Consider the following 21,472-nt stretch of genomic DNA (forward strand, 5'->3'; position numbering starts at 1 on the left):
TGGGGTGACACCCCTCCTCCCCCACCTCCATAGTGTGGAGGTTGCCTGCATATCACAGTTAAAGTGAATACAACTAATTTGTGTTATGAATTCACTCAATCTATTTTTAACTAAACACCCAATACAAATCTTATTTGCATATATTTTATTTTGTGGATAAATAATCATTTTTGTTTGTCACGTAAGCAAACAAGACGGATAATTGTGCTTTTGCAAACATATTTATCGGTGGGAAACTTTATTATCAAATAAATATTTGCTATAGAAGCATATTCTCTTCTTGTTTTACCAATCGCATTTTGTTTGAAACTCGTACACCTTAAAATTTTAATGCAGAAATACACATTTAATAATGATAAACAGATGGGGCCAGTAATGGAGCAAGGGAAGAATGAACTTGGCATTTAGTTACAGCTGATGTGGGGCTGCAAAATGAATGGATATGGTGAAATTTAAGCACACGGGTTATGTTTGCTAAGCAATTGATAGTTGAGGGGTAAGCAGTGTTTTAAAATGGGACAATTGGACCAGGACATATGAAACTGAAGTTTGAGTTTTTGAAAACAGTAATTCAACTCAGTTGGGGTTTTAGTTCAATTCATCATTTTTAAAAGTCAAGCCTTTGTGCTTAAAAAATGTTTCAATCCTAAGGAAATACTTTCTGTTTAAGAAGGAACTGCAGATGCTGGAAAATCGAAGGTAGACAAAAATGCTGGAGAAACTCAGCAGGTGAGGCAGCTTCTATGGAGCGAAGGCAACCTTTCGGGTAGAAACCCCCTTTCTTCAGACTTTGACCTGAAACGTTGACTATTTCCTTCGCTCCATAGATGCTGCCTAACCCGCTGAGTTTCTCCAGCATTTTTGAAATACTTTTTGTTGTGTTTAACTGGATTGCACAATGTATTTGTGTTATTTAAGGAGCAGAACAGATTCAGAAACACATTTGGGGGAATATGGAAATATACATACATTTACTTTGCATGTCAAGAGCACCAAATTTATAATTTGCATAAACACTTGATCCTATGCCAAGCATGTGATTGTCACATTAATGATGGGGTGCCTCTCACCTTATTATTAGGACACAGAATATCATTGGTAGGATTGAATGGTACAATGACCTGTTTTATCTGAACTTGGAGCTTGAAGACGCACTGCTGGAGATTTCAATCGATGGGAATTCTAGATTGTTTTGCAGCTTATTAGAAAGACAAAAAAATAGTGAATGACTTAAACAAAACGTAACACAGGCAGTGATTTGAATGTACATTACAGGTCCCCAGGTGACCAACACCTAACGTAAGTACAGATCGCACATACGAGCGAGTGTGTGGAAGACCGATGGTATGGATATGCTGGGGCTGCATGCATTCTCTGTCATGTGGGAACTTGACTTGCATTTCTAACCTATGGACTGTTCAGGTTATGAACAGTTCACAGTAAAGGAACCCATCCGTAACCTGGGGACAATCTGTACTTTGCTTCTAATTATTATTGATGCAGAACTTTAATTTTCTTTAATGGATTATGCAGGAAAGAGAAACATTAAAGTTTAAAGGAAAACACAAGATGGGACTTTTGGTTCTAAGAGAGAGATGTGAATTTGATGGAAATTGTCTATTTTAGCACTGCAATATTTTGATTCCATGACAAACTCAGTTTCTAGAATTAACTTATTGCCAAGTTTATAATGTTGGGGTTTATTTCCCATGTCCTTATTGGATGCGTTATACAGTTCATAAAATGTATTCCTTACATATGTTCAAGGAGCAGAATTAAGTCTACTACGCCATTCAATCACGGTTGATCTATCTTTCCTTCTCCTGCTTTCTCTCCGTAACCCCTGACACCCTTACGAATCAAGAATCTCCTCCTTAAAAAAATTTCACAAAAAAATCCTCAAATATAGATTACCAGTTCAGTGTTTCTGATATTGCATCTCCAGACCACCATCAAGGACAGTATTAGAACTGGAACACAATTTATTGGTTCCATAACTACTTTGTTTATGTTCGTCCGTTGTGTCGACAACTATAGACATCTTCTGAAGCCATGGACCAAAAATAAGGATACAAAGGACATTTATTATCACATGTACCAATTGGTGTAGTGAAATTGTAGTGTAAGCATGCAGTTTTTCAGCATTTCATTCTCCGCCTCGACCCGAGGCATATTATGATTAATTCAGCGATTTGTGAAATTAAATTGTGAATCATTCTTACTCGGGTTATGATTTCCCCGCTACTTGCATCCCCATCCAAACAACGGGGTGACAAGTGTGGGGAATAAAGTTGTATGCCAAAATATGAGCCTTAGATCATAAGTGATAGTAGCAGAAATAGGCCATTCGGCCCATCAAGTCTACTCTGCCATTCAATCATGACTGATCTATCTCTCCCTCAAAACCCCATTCTCCTGCCTTCTCCCCATAACCCCATCTCCTAAGTGTGTCTGGTATGTTTGAATGTGTGTGCCTATGTGCTGGATGCAGGGAAGACAATCAAATGAATATCTGTAGATGCTCGATGAAAATACAAGATTCTGCTAATGTGATTAGTTAATTTGTTACGGTTATAATCTTGGCTCTTGGCTCTTCAGATGTATAGTAAATGGGAATGAGTATTTTCCTTCATTAGTGTAAAAGTAAGTAAGTAAGTTTATTGGCCAAGTGTTCACATACAAGGAATTTGCTTTGGTGCTCCACACACAAGTAACAACATGACATACAGTGACAGTTACGAATGACTCAGAAAACACTAAACATTAATAATAATAAAACATTAATGATAAAACACCATTGATCAAGCATGTGAAGCATGCTACAGATTTTTGGCTGTTGAGTAGAGCAACTACTCGTGGATAAAAACTGTTTTTATGTCTGGCTGTGGCAGCTTTGACAGTCTGGAGTCGCCTTCCAGAGGGAAGTGATTCAAAGAGTTTGTGCCAGGGTGAGAGGGGTTAGAGATGATCTTGCCCACTCGCTTCCTGGCCCTTGCAGTGTACAATTCATCAATGGAGGGAAGGTTGCAGCCAATAATCTTCTCTGCTGATCGGATGATTCGCTGCAGCCTCCAGGTGTCGTGCTTGGTGGCTGAGCCAAACCAGACCATGATGGAGAAGGTGAAAACAGACTCTACGATGGCCGTGTAGAATTGGACCATCATTGCCTGTGGCAGATTGTGCTTCCTCAGCTACCGCAGGAAGTAACACCTTCTCAAATTGACAGTCTTGGGCAGTTTACAGCCCAGTGGTATGAACGTTGATTTCTGTAACTTTGGGTAACCCCTGCATTCCCTCTCTTCGTCATCCCGTCGCCCATTCCTTCTCTCCAGAGATGCTGCCTGTCCCGCTGAGTTAAACAGTGCCCACGGTAGACTTAGAGTCACTACGGTAAACTCACGGGCTCCTACGTTCTTACAACGAGTTTAAAAGTTTAAAACTTCTACTTCCAGAGTAAATTTGACTCGTGAAAATCTTTCATAATGTTGAAAGATTTTCACGAGTTAACAAGTTTCCCGAGTACCTGCCGTTAACGTTACGAGTCGCCAAGTTACGTCCACGATTTCCTACGTTCCCGCTACGTTAATTCTACGTGATTACCACGAGTTTGATTTGTTTTAAACTCGGGATCGCTCGTGGGTGGATTCGCACCGTGAGACAGGGGTTTAACCGTCTACAGGGCCCGACGGCTGAAGCCTCCAAAGCTCTGACGTCGGGTCGCAGCCACAGCGCCACCACAGCCTCCAAAGTCAGCCAACTCCGCGATGGTAAGTCCACAGGCTCTGCCACCGGAGCCTCAAGGTCGATTCCAGTTGGAGGCCGTCAGCTCCAGGATATTAGGTCTCAGCGCGGACAGAGATACGACAAGGAAATGGTCGCATCCCCGTTGTAGGAGGAGGTTTTAAAAAAAGTTTCCCCCACCCCCCACACATACACAACTAAAAATAAACTAAAACATACATCTAACAAGACAAAAGAAAACAAAAAAACGAAAAGACAGACGGACTGCAGGTGAGCCGCAGCTGCTGGGCAGCGTCGCCACTTCCGGAAAAGGGAGATCATGACTGATCATCCAAAATCAGTACAACGTTCCTGCTTTCTCCCCCATATCCCTTGATTCCGTTAGCCCTAAGAGCTAAATCTCTCTTGAAAACATCCAGTGAATTGACATCCTCTGCCTTCTGTGGCAGATAATTCCACAGATTCACAACTCTCTGGGTGTAAAGGTTTTTCCTCATCTCAGTCCTAAATGGTCTACCCATTATCCCTAAACTGTGACCCCTGGTTCTGGACTCCCCCAACATTGGGAACATTTATCCTGCACCCTTCCTCACCTGGATCCACCTATCACTTGCTAGCTTTTGTCCCTCCCCTATATCGTGCCTCTTCCTGCCAGCTAACTCCCCACTACTTCATCAACCCGACCAGGATTGTCTACTGTCTATTTACCCCTACGGATGCTGCCTGACCTGCTGAATTTCTCTTGCTGTTTGCTTTCCTCGTCAAGATTCCTGCATCTGCAGCCTCGTGTGTCTTCATGTTTAATTACATGCTTGATATGACCAAAGCTAGGGATTCCCCCATGGTTACAATTGATGAAGTTATTGCATTGAATGTTGTTATAAAATAAACATTACCAAGGTATTCTTTGCTTAGTTTGAGGTATGTTCCCAGACGTCTAGTGAATTACCTGTGCTTCAATGACTCAATAAGGTTCTTTTCCAAAACAGTTTATTGTGATGGCTTTTGACCTGAAACCTTGTTTTCGGTTTCCATTTTTGTCATAGACTTTCGTTATGCACATTAGTTTATGTTGCGTACAGGGGCATTTTCCTCCGATTCTGAAAGTCATGATCAAATTAAAAATTGGCTGAAGACCAGACACATGTTATTGGGCTCTAGCCGAAAGATGATAAACACAAATTCATTTATTATTGAGAAAGAGTGTAACATTACTGTGGTAAAAGGTTAAATTGCATTTGTTTTAACTATGCTGTGTAGTAATCCTATGTGGATTAGCCAGTGCTCTTTGAGAATTATCGAGAATCAGTGCATTCATTGTCTATTGTAAAAATGTGTGAGAATTTGAATACCCTGATGTAATTAGAAATGTTCCACGTTGGATTTTGAAGACTTGGACACTTGTACTTTTAACGTGGGAAAATTCATATCTTTAGGAACGGTCAATGCTGAAGAAAAGTACTTTTGCCTCAAAGAATATCTAACCGAGATTGTTCTTGGATATTGCTAATTAAAGAAAGCAATTTTACAACATTTGAATTTGTTGCCAAATGCCACAACAAGCCCTCTAACCTCCCGGAGATCGCCAACCATTTGCGACTCATTTCAAAACAAAACTGCAGTGACTGGGGGGTGGGGGATTAATTTGGCTTTTAATCACTGAGTACATTTTAGAATTTTTTTTCATTCAGAAAATCTTACTTGGGAAAATATTTTGGAGCAAGATTTTTGGAAGCGAGGTCATAAAAGTGATGAAAATGTATCCTGTTATGAAAGAGTTGATCCCAAATTTAATTTAAAGCTATTGAGTTAGAGTGCAGTTTTTCAAAGAGCGGAAATAAAATGTTTAGTCTAGACTTCAGTCTAGACTAGCCAGAAATCAGATTTTTTTTAAAAAAAAGTACAGATGAAATCTTTCAGTTGGTGTTCGGCCGCATGTGTTATGTAGCTGAGCTCACTTATTAATATTTTTATTGTAATCAGGAAGTACTTTGACATCATTGAAAGATAAACTAGAAATATATTGCAAACTTGAATGATGAATGATATTCTTGAGTTTTTCGAAGTTTGTAGCACTAAACAAAATAGTGAGTTTGACAAGTAAAAGATATGCCCGTGATTGCATTATTTGTATTCAGTTGAAAATGAAAATTTTACAGACAGTAATATACCAGAAGTTCTCTGCTGCGATACTCCAGTATCAGTGAAATCCTTTCGTGGAGTGCCAAAAGATAATTTTAATTGGCTTGTCCGGCAATGTGTTTTCAGTTGAGTCTTCGTGACATACAAATGTTCAAGTGGCCAAGTGTAAGTCTGCAGTTTGGGAATGATGCTTTGGAGCCCATGTTGATGCCAGTTGTGTAGCTTACATAGATACATAGACAATAGGTGCAGGAGTAGGCCATTTGGCCCTTCGAGCCAGCACCGACTGCCATTCAATGTGACCATGGCTGATCATCCACAATCAGTACCTCCTTCCTGCCTTCTCCCCATTCCGCTTGGTTTTGCTCGCCCTAAGAGCTCTATCTAACTCTTTTGAATGCATCGAGTGAATCCAGCTTGATGTAAGGCTTTAGAGTATTGCACAAATGGTCAAGACAGAGTGTAAAGCATTTCTAACGCGTACCATCTGGAGTTGGAGTCAATCCAATTTTATGGTGAAATTAATTTCTGTTTCTATAGCATTAACTATCTCTGAATAGCCCCCTGTTGAGTGGAGCACCTAGAGGTTATTACCTTCAGAAGCCATCACATTTGAAGAAGGGTCTCGACTGGAAATGTCACGTATTCCTTTTCTCCAAACAGATGGCACGGTAGCACAGCAGTGGTGTTGCTGCCTTACAGCGCCAGAGACCCAGATTTGATCCCGACTGCGGGTGCTGTCTTTCAGCCAAGAGCAGAGAGTTGTAACAGCACAGGGGAGAGACAGGGGAGGGGCAAAGATGAACGGAAGAGGATTCAGAGCCAGTAGAAAGGGGTAAAGGGAAATTGAAGGACTATGGGGAAGCAATAAATAGTAGAAAGGTGAGCAGAAAGGGTCAAAACACTTCAGATAATTGCAAATGGAATAAGAAACAAAAAATAAGAATAGTTAATTCAGCACAGGGCGCAGCGGTAGAGTTGCTGTCTTACAGGGTCCTGGGTTTGATCCTGACTACGGGTGCTGTCTCTACGGAGTTTGTACGTTCTCCCTGTAAGCACATAGGTTTTCTCCGGGTGCTCCAGTTTCCTCCCACATTCCAAATACACACAGGTTTGTAGGTTAATTGGCTTCGGTAAAATTGTAATTTGTTCCTAGCGTGTAGGATGTTGCAAGTGTACGGGGTGATCGCTAGTCGACACAGACTCGATGGGTCAAATGGCCTGTTTCCTCGCTGTATCTCTAAAGTGTAAGTCTAAAGCTATGTGTATCAACAGGGTGACTTGGAACGAGGGCATTCCCTCCATTAATATTACATTCCTATCTATCCTGTTTTAAGATTACATTCTCCTCTATCAAGCCTGTGACTGCAAAGATTGTTATTCCCAGATCAGATCCCAGGCATTATCCACGCCTTTGGTTAGCCAAAAACCAACTGCCTTTCACAAAGGCAAGTAGCTGAAAGCGAAAAAACCATGTGAGAAAGACCAGGCAAAAGAGCACAAGATGAATCAAAGTACCTTAAATTTCAAAGTGATGTAGGAATAAAAAAACAACAGAATTAAGCATATGATGAAAAATAAAGGAAATGCCTCATGCCCCTGTCCCACTTAGGAAACCTGAACGGAAACCTCTGGAGACTTTGCCCCCCACCCAAAGTTTCCGTGCGGTTCCCGGAGGTTGCAGGTGGTTGCTGGAGGTTGCAGGTAGTGGAAGCAGGTAGGGAGACTGACAAAAACCTCCGGGAACTGCATGGAAACCTTGGGTGGGGCGCAAAGTATCCAGAGGTTTCCGTTCAGGTTTCCTAAGTGGGACAGGGGCATAAGTGTATTGTGACGTATCTTAAAAAGAATATCAGCAAAGTTTTGCCGATAGTTACATTACAACATTTAACAGCACCTTTGTGCTTAATTTAAAAAACAGAAAATATTTCTAGTTGTGTAAATCTGGATAATTATTATTTTAGAATTCCTTAGCCAGTTGAAATCATTATGTGAACCAATGTAGACAGCCGCACTGTCTGTTCTGAAAATTGTGATACTCTGACAGCTATTGATGTTTATTTGTGAATAAATTGGTGGGGGGATATATATATATATATTTTACATCTCCTATTATGGATCATATAATCTCGTGAGTTTAAAAAAAAATTCAGCTAACATAAGATGTTCTTTGTATTTCTGTGCTAACATTTTGCACTTTAAAAAAATTGTGTGCAAGTTCCAACCAGTGTGGGAAAGAGGCATAGATTTGATGATGGCCTCCATTCAGTAGTCTCAATGATTTGATCAATATTCCCATAAAAGTAAAAATAGAAACCCAGGTTGATTAATGTCAATTCCTTGATTAAAACTGTGACATGCTTATTTGGAAATAGTTATTTGGCCTGTCAAACCTCGTAATGTTTGGCACTCTGGAGCAACTTGCCGATTAGGTTTAGTGTTTCTGTGCCATTGGATGACAAAATGGCACAGAACGCCTGGTGTAGAGTGCAAACTAAATTCTAAATTATTGTACAATATTCTAAATTTCTGAAGACGCAAGGATGCAGATGCTGGAATCTTGCGTAGAATATAAAGTGCTGGAGTAACACTGCGGGTCAGGCAGCATCGCAGGATGACATGGATTGACATTGTTTCTGATCGGGATCTTTCTTCAGACATTGAAGAAAGTCCTGAAAGGTCGGAAGAAAGAACCCTTGTCGAAACGTCGCCTACCCATGTCCTTCAGCGATGTTGCCTGACCTGCTGAGTTACCCCATGGTGTTCATTCCAAAACTTCTACCTGCTCTGCTTCCCTTAAATTCCTTTGTCCGTGAATTTCAATTCTTTTTTTCAAGAATTATTTATGATTTGGTATAAGTGCATCGATTCTACTTCCTTGCATCAAAAGTAAACATCACTAGCTTGGATATGTCAAAATTTACTAATCTGTAAACATCTGTTCAATGCAAAAAGTGTTTCATTTGGTTGCTTGAACCTCGAATGACCAACAAATGGTGAAAAACGAAACCCAAAAATCTGCTTGATGTTTTATTCAATAATTTTAGGCAGGGCTGCACTTTAGCGAGATGTTCAGCATTGTTTGCTTTGGCAGATCTCTGTGTACTTTCCCATTTTGAGCAGAGTTGTGATTAATGAGCGTAAGGTAGATTGTATTTGCACTCTGAACAATTCACTGACTTTTCTTGCATTTATGCCTGATCATTAAATGACTTCTTAGTACCTTGCTGTTTAAAATAGTGGCCATTTCATACAATATAAATATTCTGCTTTTATGAGGAACGGTATATGTGACATTTCAAAGAGAGTTCCATGGTGTGACACAACCTGTGTGCTGGCACATCAATTGCCTGACCAATTGATAATTCTCGGTGTGAGGCTGGGCCTAGGAGGAGTCCAGTGACACAGCTGGTAGAGCTGCTGCATCACAGCACCAGACACTGGGGTTCAAACCTAACTATGTTTAGTTTAGTTTAGAGATACAGCGCAGAAACGGGCCCTTCAGGCCATCGAGTCCGCACTGACCAATGATCCCCGCACAATCCAACACACACTAGGGACATTTTTTTACACATATCAAGCTAATTAACTGACAAACCTGTATGTCTTTGGAGTGTGGGAGGAAAATGAAGATCTCAGAGAAAACCCACGCGGTTACGGGGAGAATGTACAAACTCAGACAGCACCCATAGTCGGGATCGAACCCGGGTCACTGGCGCTGCAAGTGCTGTAAGACAGCAACTCTACCACTGTGTGCTGTTTGTGAGGCGTTTGCATGTTCTCCGTGTCACTGTAAATTTCCTTTGGATGCTTTGGTTTCCTCTCATGTGTGAGATTTGTTTAGTTTAGCTTATTGTCACGTGTGCTGAGGTACAGTGAAAAGCTTTTGTTACGTGCCAACCAGTCATCGGAAAGACAATAGATGATTACAATCGAGCCACCCACTGTGTACAAATGCATTGGAATGTTAATTAGCCATTCTAATTTGCACTGAGGAAGGAAGTAAGTGATAGAATCTGAATAAAGTTGATGGGGATGTGAGGAGACGTTATGAAAAGTTTAGTGTCGGCTTGGTTTAAATGGGCCTGGTTGCATTCTTATGTCTCCAGGACTCTCTGTCATTGGTTCTTATCAGTCTGTTTAATTGCAAACGTTAACATAGTCAAAGACAACCGTATTCAAGTCATTTTACATCATAGTCAATCCAATCCAGCAGATTTGATATTGGTTTCTACTCAATCCACAGATACTGAAGCTAAGCATGTTGAGACCTGCTGACTCAGTGCATACTGTTCACCAGGAACCTGAGATCCATGAGGATGAAGAATTGAGGATAATATATAGCCTGGCTTGAGGAACAATTAATAGACAGAAAACTAAATTAATTGCCCTTCAAATCTCTGCTGGGATCTACAGAGTAAAACCACGTAACTAAAGGGGCAGTAGGAGCATCTGTGTTAAGGTAGCAGCGGTATTGTAGCAGTATACGATGGTAGCAGTTATAAGATTGATTCACCACCACTTTCTCATTTGATGATGGTGGACGATAAATACTGAAATATTAAAATAAGAGAGTAGTGGCTGGAAATATGAAATGTAAGCAGGAAATGCTGGAAAATCTCAGCACAGTCAAGCAGCATCTGTGGGTGGAGAATCAATTCACATTTCAGATACAAATGTCAGAACTGGCCTTACTTGTCGTTCCCCAGATCTCAGTAAAAATGAACTTTATAAAGTAAACGTTAAAGAAAAGAGCTCTTAAAAGATGACTGATTCTCCTGCTTTCCCTGCTTCGGGCCAGTGCATGTTTCCTGTCAACCACAAAGAGCCTATTTAGCCAACAGAAAATGAGCATGGCATCATTGAATTCCATGCCAATCCTTTATATCCTTTGAGTATTTAAGTGATCAATATTTTTTATTCAAGAGAGTAAAAAATACCTTGGGCGGCACTGTGGCGCAGCAGTAGAATTGCCCCCTTACAGTGTCAGAGACCCGGGTTCGATCCTGACTACGGGTGGTGTCTGTACAGAGTTTGCATGTTCTCCCCGTGACCACATGGATTTTCTCCGGGTGCTCTGGTTTCCTCCTATGCTCCAAAGACGTACAGGTTTGTAGGTTAATTGGCTTCTGTAAATTGTAAATTGTCCCAAGTGTGTAGGACAGTGCTAGTGTACGGGGTGATCGTTGGTCAGCACGGACTTGGTGGGTCTGTTTCCACGCTGTATCTCCAACGTCTAAAATAACTTTATTGTCCAGGTTTCTACCTGCAGTTGGAGTTTTGAAAGAAAAAAAGCCTTGAGGTTGATTAGTAGGACTGGGTGGTACAATCCCTATGATTTCACTACAATTGACATTCTTGGGTATGACCACGAGGTGAATTTGCTAACTAACAATCAGACACATCTACATTTGTGTACCTAAACATCACTGGGTGTTTCAGCCTTTTATCACAAGACACCCTCAGTCGAGGCAGGCCCACCGCAGGTTGATCAGACCTGGGTGTGTGTCTTATTGTTAGCCTCTAGATGGTCACGTGGCAGCCCAGACAGCATCTTTCCTCTTCAGCCACAGCTAGTGACTGCTCCGTTTGGCGGTATTGGCAAGTTCTTTTATTGCCCTCCTTTGTGCCTGCCCTTTGACTCCTACTTCCCTCAGGAGCCTTGCGGTGGAACTGGCTACAAAGTGCCTGCACCCCACCTCCACTGGACACACCCTTACACTCCTACCTCTCTCCTCTGCCTCTGCTGCAAGGTTTGAATATCAAAGCTTTTTCCTTTCATAAGCCTCGTCCACAGCCTCCTCCCATGGAACCGTCAGCTCAATGATGAAAACACGCTGATAGGAGCTGGACCAGAGAACGAGGTTTGGTCGCAGGTTGGTAACTGCGATTTCAACTGGGAACGAAAGCCGCTGGCCTAGGTCAACATGCATTTCCCAGTCCCTGGCTGTGTTCAGTGGGCATGAGTTGAGAGGCGAGGGATTAGTCCTCCGCTTCTCTCCTTACCGGATGAGGGATGGTATTTGCGGGAATGTTATCTGGGCATTGATAGGCACGGCGTTGGTGGTAACTCTCTTGCACTCGAGTTCAGCTGCCAAACACCTCAGCACATGGTTGTGTCGCCAGGTGTATCTGCTTTGTGTTAGGCTGGTCTTACAACTGACCAGGATGTGCTTGAGGTTTGCTGGAACTGGTTTGGATCCTTTCCCAGCCAAAGATTTAGGTTTGTGGGAGAGGGAAGGACGTCATATGTGGCTCTGATAATGAAGTTCAACTTATTTGACTCCATGGTCTGCAGTTCTCTCCATGTGATCTTCCTCCTCTCAACGCCATCCCACGTCATCCAGCGACCTTGTTTGGCTTGGGATATGGCTTTGGCACACCTGGCTGCTTCTCCCTGGCGCACATCCTCCACCAACAGGTGCCGACGTTCAGCTGGTGTAGCTTTTTGCCAGGTAGGTTTCATTGCTCCCAGGCCAAAGCCCCCTCGGCCTTGTTGGACATGGCCCTCTATGTCCCGGTGATGGAGGGCGGATTTTGCGTCCAGTACCACTGCTGTTAGAGTCCATTTCTTCCCTGTTGCTAGGGTTGGAGCGACACCTCTTATTATTGGGTCCCGGGATTCTGTTAGTGTCATGTCCAGCCTCACTTTGGCACATTTGTATTCCTCCACCTGGCTTGAGACTGGCAGTGAGAGGGCTCCATTCCCATAAAGCCCTATGCTGCTGTGGCATCTTGGTAGCCCAAGCCACTTCCTCACTTGTGAGTTCACCAGTCTCTCCAGCTGGTTGACATGGGATAAAGTGACCTTGTAGATGGTAATTGGCCACATGAGTCGGGGCAGTAGACCGAATTGAAGGCACCAAAGCTTCAGTTTCCCTCGGAGAGCAGTTTGTTGATTTGCTTGAGGCCACTGATTGTATCCAGCCCGAGTTGTTCCACCTGCTCTGCATCCTTGAGGTATGCGGTGTACCATCGCCCGAGGCTTTTGACAGGTTTCTCCAGGACAATTGGTATTGTCACGTTATTGATACGGAACTTTTCGTTAGTGAGCCGGCCTTTGACGATGGAAATACTGCAGGATTTGCTGGGTTTAATCTCCATTCGTGCCCATTTGATGTTTTCCTGGAGTTTATCAAGCAGGCGTTTGGTGCATGCTTTTGTTGTTGTTATTGTGGTCATGTCATCCATGTACGCCCTGATTGGAGGAAGACACAGCCCACCTTTCAAGCGTTCCCCTCTGACCACCCATCGTGATGCTCGAATGATGTGCTTCATTGCCATGGTGAAAACCAGAGGAGAAATGGTACAGCCTGCCATTATGCCTACCTCATGGTGCTGCCAGGCGGTGGTGTTGTCTTGTGTTGTGTTGTGATGCAGAACTGGAGGCCCTGGAAGTATGTTTTTACCAGCTTTGTGATGACCTCTGGGACCTGGAAGAAATTACAAGCTGCCCAAAGAGTCTCATGGGGCACCGAACCAAAGGCATTCTAAGAAAACCACATGCAGATCTCTCTTTTCCTTCTTGGCAGTTTGTATCTGATGCCAGATGACGTTTGCATGTTCCAGACATCCTGAGAAACCACGTACCCCTGCTTTCTGCACTGACCTGTCGATGAAGTTGTTGTTCTGCAAAAATGCTGAGAGTCTTTGGGCCACAACACCAAATAAGATCTTTCCTTCCACGTTCAGAAGGCTGATCTGGCGGAATTGGCTAATGGTTGAGGAGTGTATATATATGTATAGGTTTTTTCCACATCCGTTTAAACTCATTTATTGCCAACAGGGTATTGGATTTAGGATGCATGGCAGCCAACTTGCAAACAGCAGTTTCTAATGACCAGAGAAAGCATTTTTAGCAATGTTGATTCTGCAATAAATATTACCCAATGGACGAGGCAATCCTATGCTCGTCTTTGAAGTTAGGTTGTGGGCACGTCTGCACCATTTTGAGAGAATGCACAGGGCTTTGGTTTATGTCATTTCCATAACCCCATGTGGAACTCGATAACTCCTGTGCTATATTGCAGTTTGTATACAGAGTGAAAAGTTGTATTACCTCTCTAAAAGTTGGATGCTGTATGTGTGCTGGGAATTTTGCATCAGCAGTCACTCTGCAGCAGTGAAGCAGAGAGTCTGGAAGTGGGCAAAGAAGGGAAATTGAGGCCTGTGAAAAGAGGAAGCCAGAGACGAAGGAGGTATTTGAAGGAGGAAGCCAGATATGAGAGAAACGGTTGCAATATTCGCCTGAAATCAAGTAATAGTAATACAGGTAGCGCTTTGTATAGCTGAGTGCAGAGGACTAACTCACTGCTTTCTGAAAGTGAAGGTAAATTTCCAGAATACCGCAGTGAATAACCTGGCACAGAATCGCAAGATGTTTATAAACAATTGTTTTTCTTTTGTTTGAACATTTCATTAGTGGTGTTGGTACTGTAGATGGGGAATAGAGGTTACTTGACTTGACTAGACTGGACTATGGATAAATGGAAGCTTTTTGATTGAAAGATACAAATAGAAATAACTCTTTGGCCCACCAAGTCCACATCGACCCTCAATAACTCACTCGCACTAGTTCTATGTTATCACTATCCACTCTCTACGCACTCTGGGCAATGTGTAGAGGCCAATTATCCCACAAATGCGTACATCTTTCGGATGTGGGGCAAACTGGATCACCTGGGGAAAACGCACACGGTCACAGGAAGAACATGCAAATTCCACACAGACAGCACCTGAGGTCAGGATTCAACCCGGATCTCTGACCGAGTCCAACATGAACTGCTGTAAGCAGAGCCCAGAAGTGAACAGTGTCCTCTTAGTGGAGGTCTAATCTCTGTTTGGTATAATTGTAGCATATTGCTAAATCACACAAAGGTGGATTCACACAAAGGGTGTATAAATAAGTCTCCTTTACAAAATTGTGCATTTTGCAGATGGAAAAAGAAAAAAAAACGATGGTTCGATTGTGAAACGTATATTTTGGTTTTGGTTTTATTTGGCAGAAGTGGGGTTGCTACACATGGAACAGTTCTGTTCTTTTGGTTTTGCAATCCAATGCCAAAGGTTTCAACATTTAGATTTTTACTTTAATGTTCAATGAAACACACCTGGCTAGATTTGTAATTTGTAATCAAGGATATTGTATCAAGGTAAAGTCCATTTAGTTGGTATTTTTCCAAAGGTAATAATGTAAAGGCAAGATGAAGAATAGGAAATACAAGCCTGGACATTCATTCTTTTACACTGTTTGATCAGGATTTCACAGTGGCTCAGCTGGTCGAGCAGTTGCCTCACAGTGCCAGGGACCTAGGTTTGATCCTGACCTTGGACGCTGTCTATGTGGAGTTGACATGTTCTCCCTGTGACCATGTGTGTTTCCTCCGGGTAATTATTGATCAAAGAAACTAGAAAATCCCAAACTTCGCTTCAGTTGCTGCCACCATTCCCTCGTCTCAGCCTTTGCTCAGTGGGAGCACTCACCTCCGTACCAGTCCTAGTTTTCCACTCTCTGTTGTAAGATTCTAGTGCACACTCTAAGCAGGACTCCTTTAATTTGAGTCCCCAGGTTTCAGATGAAATGTCAAATTGAGGTCTGTCTGTCCTTTTAAACTGATGTGAAAAGATGCAAAACTTATCTGAAGAGCAGCAGATTCCTCTCAATGCAGCACAGTGGTACAGCTAGCAGAGCTATTGCCTCGTGGAGCCAGAAATCTGGGTTTGATCCACCCCTTGGGTGTTTTATGTGCAGAGTTTACACGTTTTCTCTGTGACTGAATTTGAATTTTGAATTTGATTCCTTTATTGTCATTCAGACCTTTCGGTCTGAACGAAATTACGTTGCCTGCAGTCATACACAGTAACAATAAATAACAAAACATCCAATAAACACAAATTAACATCCACCACAGTGAGTTCACCAAGCACCTCCTCACTGTGATGGAGGCAAAAGTCTTAGTCTCTGTCTCTTCCCTCCTTGTTCTCCCTCTGCGCTGAGGCGATCGATCCAGGCCGAAGATGCCGCTTTCCAGTCCAGTGGACCTCCGTGGTGATGTAGCCGCTGCCAAAAGCCGGAACGCCGTCTCCGCTCCGAGTCGGCCCGCCACAGCCTCAGCTCCGAGTTCCACTGCATCAGCTCTGAGTCCTGCAGCCTCAGCTCCGAGTCCCGCAGCCTCAGCTCCGAGTCCCGCTGCAACAGCTCCGAGTCCCGCTGCAACAGCTCCGAGTCCCGCTGCAACAGCTCTGAGTCCCGCTGCAACAGCTCCGAGTCCCGCTGCAACAGCTCCGAGTCCCGCTGCATCAGCTCCGAGTCCCGCTGCAACAACTCCGAGTCCCGCTGCAACAGCTCCGAGCCCCGCTGCCCCGAAGACGGCCAGCCTCGCTTTGGTAAGTCCTGGCTGGCTCTGCCTCCGGAGCCTCGAGGTCGGTTGCAGGTTGGAGACCGCCAGCTCCGCCATTAGGCCTCAGCGCAGACGGAGCCAGAGAAGGGGGATACGACAAGAAAAAGTCGCATTCCCCCGAAGGGAGAAGACAAAAACATGTGTTTCCCCCCCCCCCCCCCCCCCCACACACACACACACACACACACACACACACACACACACACACACACACACACACACACACACACACACATACACACAGCCTAATAAACTAAAATGTAACTTAAACAAGACAAAAAAAACAACAAAAAAAGTAAAGACAAACGGACTGCAGGCGAGCCGCAGCTGTTAACAGCACCGCCACTGCGTGTGTTTGCTCTGGATGCTCCGATCTCCCTTCCCCATCCCAAAGACGTGCGGGTTTGTATATTAATTGGCGTTTGTAAAATTGCCCCAATGTGTAGGGAATAGATGAGAATGTGGGATAACATAGAACTAATGTGAACGGGCGATCGATGGTCGAAATGGTGGGCCGAATAACTTGTTTCCATGCTGTATTGAACCTGACTTTCTTCAGGCTGAAAGAAGCATATTGAGTCCTTTCTAGAATAACTAGCAATATTATACGCATTTATGAAACCAGTGTTTTGTTTTTCTGAAAGTTATACTGCTAAAGTAGGATATTTGGACCTTTGAAGTCGGAAGGGATCTGCTTGAAGTGGGAGCCATAAATTATGAGGAAGAATTTAGAGATTAAGTGGTGTTGATATTTAAGAATCTTAAAGCAAGCAATTGGAATCAGTTCTTTTTGGGTGCATGAGGATGGCAGATCCTGTTGGATCTGAAAGGTAGTTCATTACCAACTTTTCTGAGGGTATATTACCTTGGCAAAAAATACTGTGCCTACATACAGAGGACTAATAGAAGGAAAGAAATGTAATCAGTAGACAAAATGAAATGTTATATGACAGAAAGTGTTTCACTTTAAAAGCAAATGATCATGTTCTGGAACAGATGGGCCAAAGATTTGGTGAATATGGATTCATGTCAATTCTTCAAAAGGAAATGCAGCCAGGGTTAGTGTAAAGGATGTGTTTCCAGTTACAGAGGGTAATTTGCTTGCTAGCTTAGTGCGTTGGCTATGTCAGTAATCCTGCGAGCTTTACTGATTGGAATTTGAATCGGCAGTTTTCCCTGATTGTGCAACAGAATTTTCTGGGGTTTTGCTTTGGCTCTTCCAGGAGCTTTTGTGGTTTGAAAATGAATCAACAGTGTAAGTGGTTGCATGGAGGGGAATTTTTGATGTGGAGTAGTAAAAGTTTCAGGTGCAGTTGTCAAGATGTGAAAAAATCCATGTCTACTATCCAGACTCACAATGACCACTATAATATAGACGCATAGAATAATTGGGTTGTACACCATGGATACACCTTTCGGCCCACCAGATCCATGCCGACCTCCTTGCCCATTTATACTAGGGTTGCACGGTGGCGCAGCGGTAGAGTTTGGTGCCTGACAGCACTGGCAGTGCCAGAGACCCGGGTTCAATCCCGACTATGGTTGCTGTCTTTAGCGAGTTTGTACGCTCTCCCCGTGACCTTTTCTCCATGGGTTTTCTCCGAGATCTTCGGTTACCTCCCACAGTTACCTTCCAAAGACATACAGATTGGTAGGTTAATTGGCTTGGTAAATGTAAAAATTGTCCCTAGTGTGTAGGATAGTTAATGTGCAGGGACCGTTGTTCGGCGCGGTGCGGCCCAGTGATCCGTAGGGCCTGTTTCCGCGCTGTATCTCTAAACCAAACTAAACTAATGCCATCTGCCCCCATTAGATCCATATCCTTCTCCACCTTGCTTATTCAAGTGCTTAGCCAAATGCCTCTTCAATGTGGTAGCTATATCTGATTCCATCACCGTCGACTGCAACTTCCAGATATCAACCACACTGTCAAAATAAATTCCTTAAATCCCTTTTAAAACTCCTTCCTCCCAGCTTCAACTGACTTGTTTTTGAAACATATCTACCAGGGGAACAATGTTCTGACTAGCCCCACCCTACCTATGCCTCTTAAGTTTTTATATACCTGTATCGGGGTCATTTTTCCGACTTCAGTACAAATAAAACTATCCTGTCCCATGTCCCATGTCCCTTGCAGAAGAACCACACACTGACCTACCTTGGTACACCTTTTGTTTCTGTTTGCCCACTGAACATAACTCTACATACCTTGATTTTCTTCCTTGTCTCACCTTGTCGTGTGCCTTCCCACCGACATACAGGACACCTCACATTTTGATTTCCAATCTTCACTAAAGCTGTTTTTATATGCCTCCAACCTCCCTCAGGAATGTCTTAAAGCCCTCCCTCTCTTTATGCAAGAAAGATCGAACTAGCCCACCTCGCCGAACACTCTTGTATGCCTGGCATAACTTATTTTTACCCTGAACAATTTTGAATCCTCTCAATTCGTACAAATCAAAGGTTTAGGCATTGGGCACTCGCTCGCAAGGGGCTGCAGCTACACCTGTCTTTTCATGGCCATTGCTTGATTCCAATGGTGAATGAATCAAATTGCCAGGAAATGGGCTTCTGTGATGCTGGGAATCTCCGGAGGAAGCCAAGGTGGACCATTGGCTCGATACACCTGTCTGAACATGGCTACAAGTGAATACACAAATTGCTGGAGTAACTCAGCGGGTCAGGCAGCATCTCTGGAGGGCTTGGATAGGCGATAAAGTCAAAGGTTTCAGACCCTTCTTCAGTCTGCAAAAGCTTCCCAACCCAAAATGTCACCTATCCATGTCCTGCAGAGATGCTGCCTGACTCGTTGAATAAATCAGCATTTTGTGCGTTCTTTTGTAAACCATGGTTCCTTGAGACTCTATGGTTAGGAGTGCTTCTGTCTTGTCTTTAGCACAGAAGTTTAGGTCCTGCCATCATTCCAGGCAAAGATAATGTTGGAGCCTAGGTACACAAAATTGCTGGAGAAACTCAGCGGGTGCAGCAGCATCTATGGAGCGAAGAAAATAGGCGACGTTTCGGGCCGAAACCCTTCTTCAGACTGAATGTTGGAGCCTGTTCTGCCTATGAACTGTTTAATTTTCCCAAACCATTTCTGATGATACGTGATAGGACTGCAGAATTGTGATCTGATCTGCTGCGTGTTGCTTCATTACCACTGTTGCATGCTATGTTTGTTGTTTGGCAAGCTTGTCGTCGTGTTTTACCATGTTGGCACCTCTTTTTTCAATGGTCTCATTATTGTCGGTGCCGCATTCCAGTGCAGTTTTGTAACTTCCAAGTCCTATCTAGACTCAAGGAGCTATGCAGTTTCTGAAGAAGGGTCTCAACCCGAAGCGTCACCCATTCCTTCTCTTCAGAGATGCTGCCTGTCCTGCTGAGTTACTCCAGCTTTTTGGGTCTATCTGCAGTTTCTTACATTTCTCACTTTAAGCCATGGTGTACTAGCGACACTGGATTGACGAAGTAGGGGTCGGCCTGGCCTAGCGTGATGTGGTTATGTTCCTCCACCAGTGTTCCGCGCAGCTGCCGCCATATTCATTCACCTATCCGGCTGCTGTAGGACCTCCCACGGCCCATGAGACCACCGCAAACTTGCCAGCCTCCAGTGGCTGCTCCTCTGCCTCTGTGCGAGGTTGCCATGTCCTGCTTCTCGAGTCAATCACAGAACATTAGGGCACTTTTCAAAGGTGTGGAAGGCAAGTTCACGGACTGTTCACAGCCGCCGACATTCCCCTTCACCTTCTACTGCTGCCATCTTGGATCTGTTTGTCTTTAGGTACGAATGATGTTGTTCTCATCATGCCTCTTCCACTTTGCACGTTGAAACCTGCTTGAGCTCCTGACGATTATGTTTTTTCTCATGTTGATGGCTGAACTAAATTTATTATCAATGCAGAAATAAGATCCTTAAAGATATGTAATTGTAATCTAACTTAAGTCAAATGGAATCTTGATACTTGAAATATGTTTGAAGGAACATTTGTAGCACTTGGCAACATGTACCTTTTTAATGAGTATTTTGTTTTAATTGGATACCTGATAGAAATTCACTTGGTGAGTGTTGAAATTGTTCATCTGTTTCGGCATTTAAACTTTTCAGGTGATTAATGGTCTACTCTAGCCACCTTTGGAAATAAAAATACTTTTGATTACAATCACAGCTCAACATTACATTGATGTCACTTTCTTTTTCACTATAGGATGACAGGCAGGGAATTCTTTGCTCGTTTCCCCACCCTTCATCCCTTCCTTCTGAAGCAACTGGAAATGGTGGCAAACACAATGGAAAGGTGAGAAACGAAAACATTTTCAAGTTTGACTGCTCGTGGAAAAGCTTTTGCACCGAAAATAAATCCATCTTGGAAAATCCTCTTATCATTTCTATGTAGTGGGCAGAAAAGGCGCTACATTCTCCCTGTGGTGACTATTTAATAAATTTATCCCACCATCTGTTTTTTGTCCAGAGCCTTGTAGCTTTTTCTGCTGTTGTGTATCTATCCAGTTTTTCTTTGTAAAGGTACAGTGGTCCCTGCTAGACCTCATCACAGGCTCAATATTCCATCTACCAGCACTCTTGTACAAGGAAAATTCCATTGATCCTTGACTCAGTACCTTGTGGACTTTTTTTAATTGATGACCTGGCTTGTCACTGGCTTCCCATTTCAAGAAATAATCTTTTCATATTCACCCCCATCAAATCCATACATATTTTTATGGTGATTATATTAAATTCATTTTTCAAGCCGTTGACTCTCTACAGTTGCTGTCTGACCTAAAGTGTTTTCTTTCTTCTCCTAAATTTCCATCATTTGCCTTATTTTACTTTGGTCCCAAAACCTCAAGCTTCTAGCTATAAGCTATGTGTTTATCTTAGATTTTGTCATTTTAGTTTTTAATTAAGGAAGTTAATGGTTTTTAACATTAGATGTATTCATGTTTTTTCAACAGTCCAATGGTGCTTTATTGTCACATGTTAGCAATGTTACAAAATTTTGAGATTTAAAAAATCAAGTCTGCAATTTATCCCATCAGATAAAGCATAAAAATAAGTTTAATTTGACACCTAATTCACTTTCATATCTTCAGTATTAAAAAAGTTATGGCCATTTCCATACTTGGAAATTAGCACCTTGTTCCCTATTGCTTTTCCATTGACTTAACATAAAAGCTGTGATCGAGGACAG

General features: G+C 42.9%; 1 protein-coding gene across 1 annotated transcript in view; it reads left to right on the forward strand.

Annotated features, from left to right (window-relative positions):
* Positions 1-21,472, forward strand: part of thada (THADA armadillo repeat containing) — a 334,005-nt gene that overhangs the window by 118,253 nt on the left and 194,280 nt on the right. Inside the window, exon 26 of the mRNA XM_055639660.1 lies at positions 20,489-20,578. Within this exon, the coding sequence (XP_055495635.1) occupies positions 20,489-20,578 (90 nt within the window). The remainder of the gene's footprint in view (positions 1-20,488; positions 20,579-21,472) is intronic.

Source organism: Leucoraja erinacea, chromosome 8 (genome assembly GCF_028641065.1).
Source record: "Leucoraja erinacea ecotype New England chromosome 8, Leri_hhj_1, whole genome shotgun sequence".
Taxonomy (NCBI): domain Eukaryota; kingdom Metazoa; phylum Chordata; class Chondrichthyes; order Rajiformes; family Rajidae; genus Leucoraja; species Leucoraja erinaceus.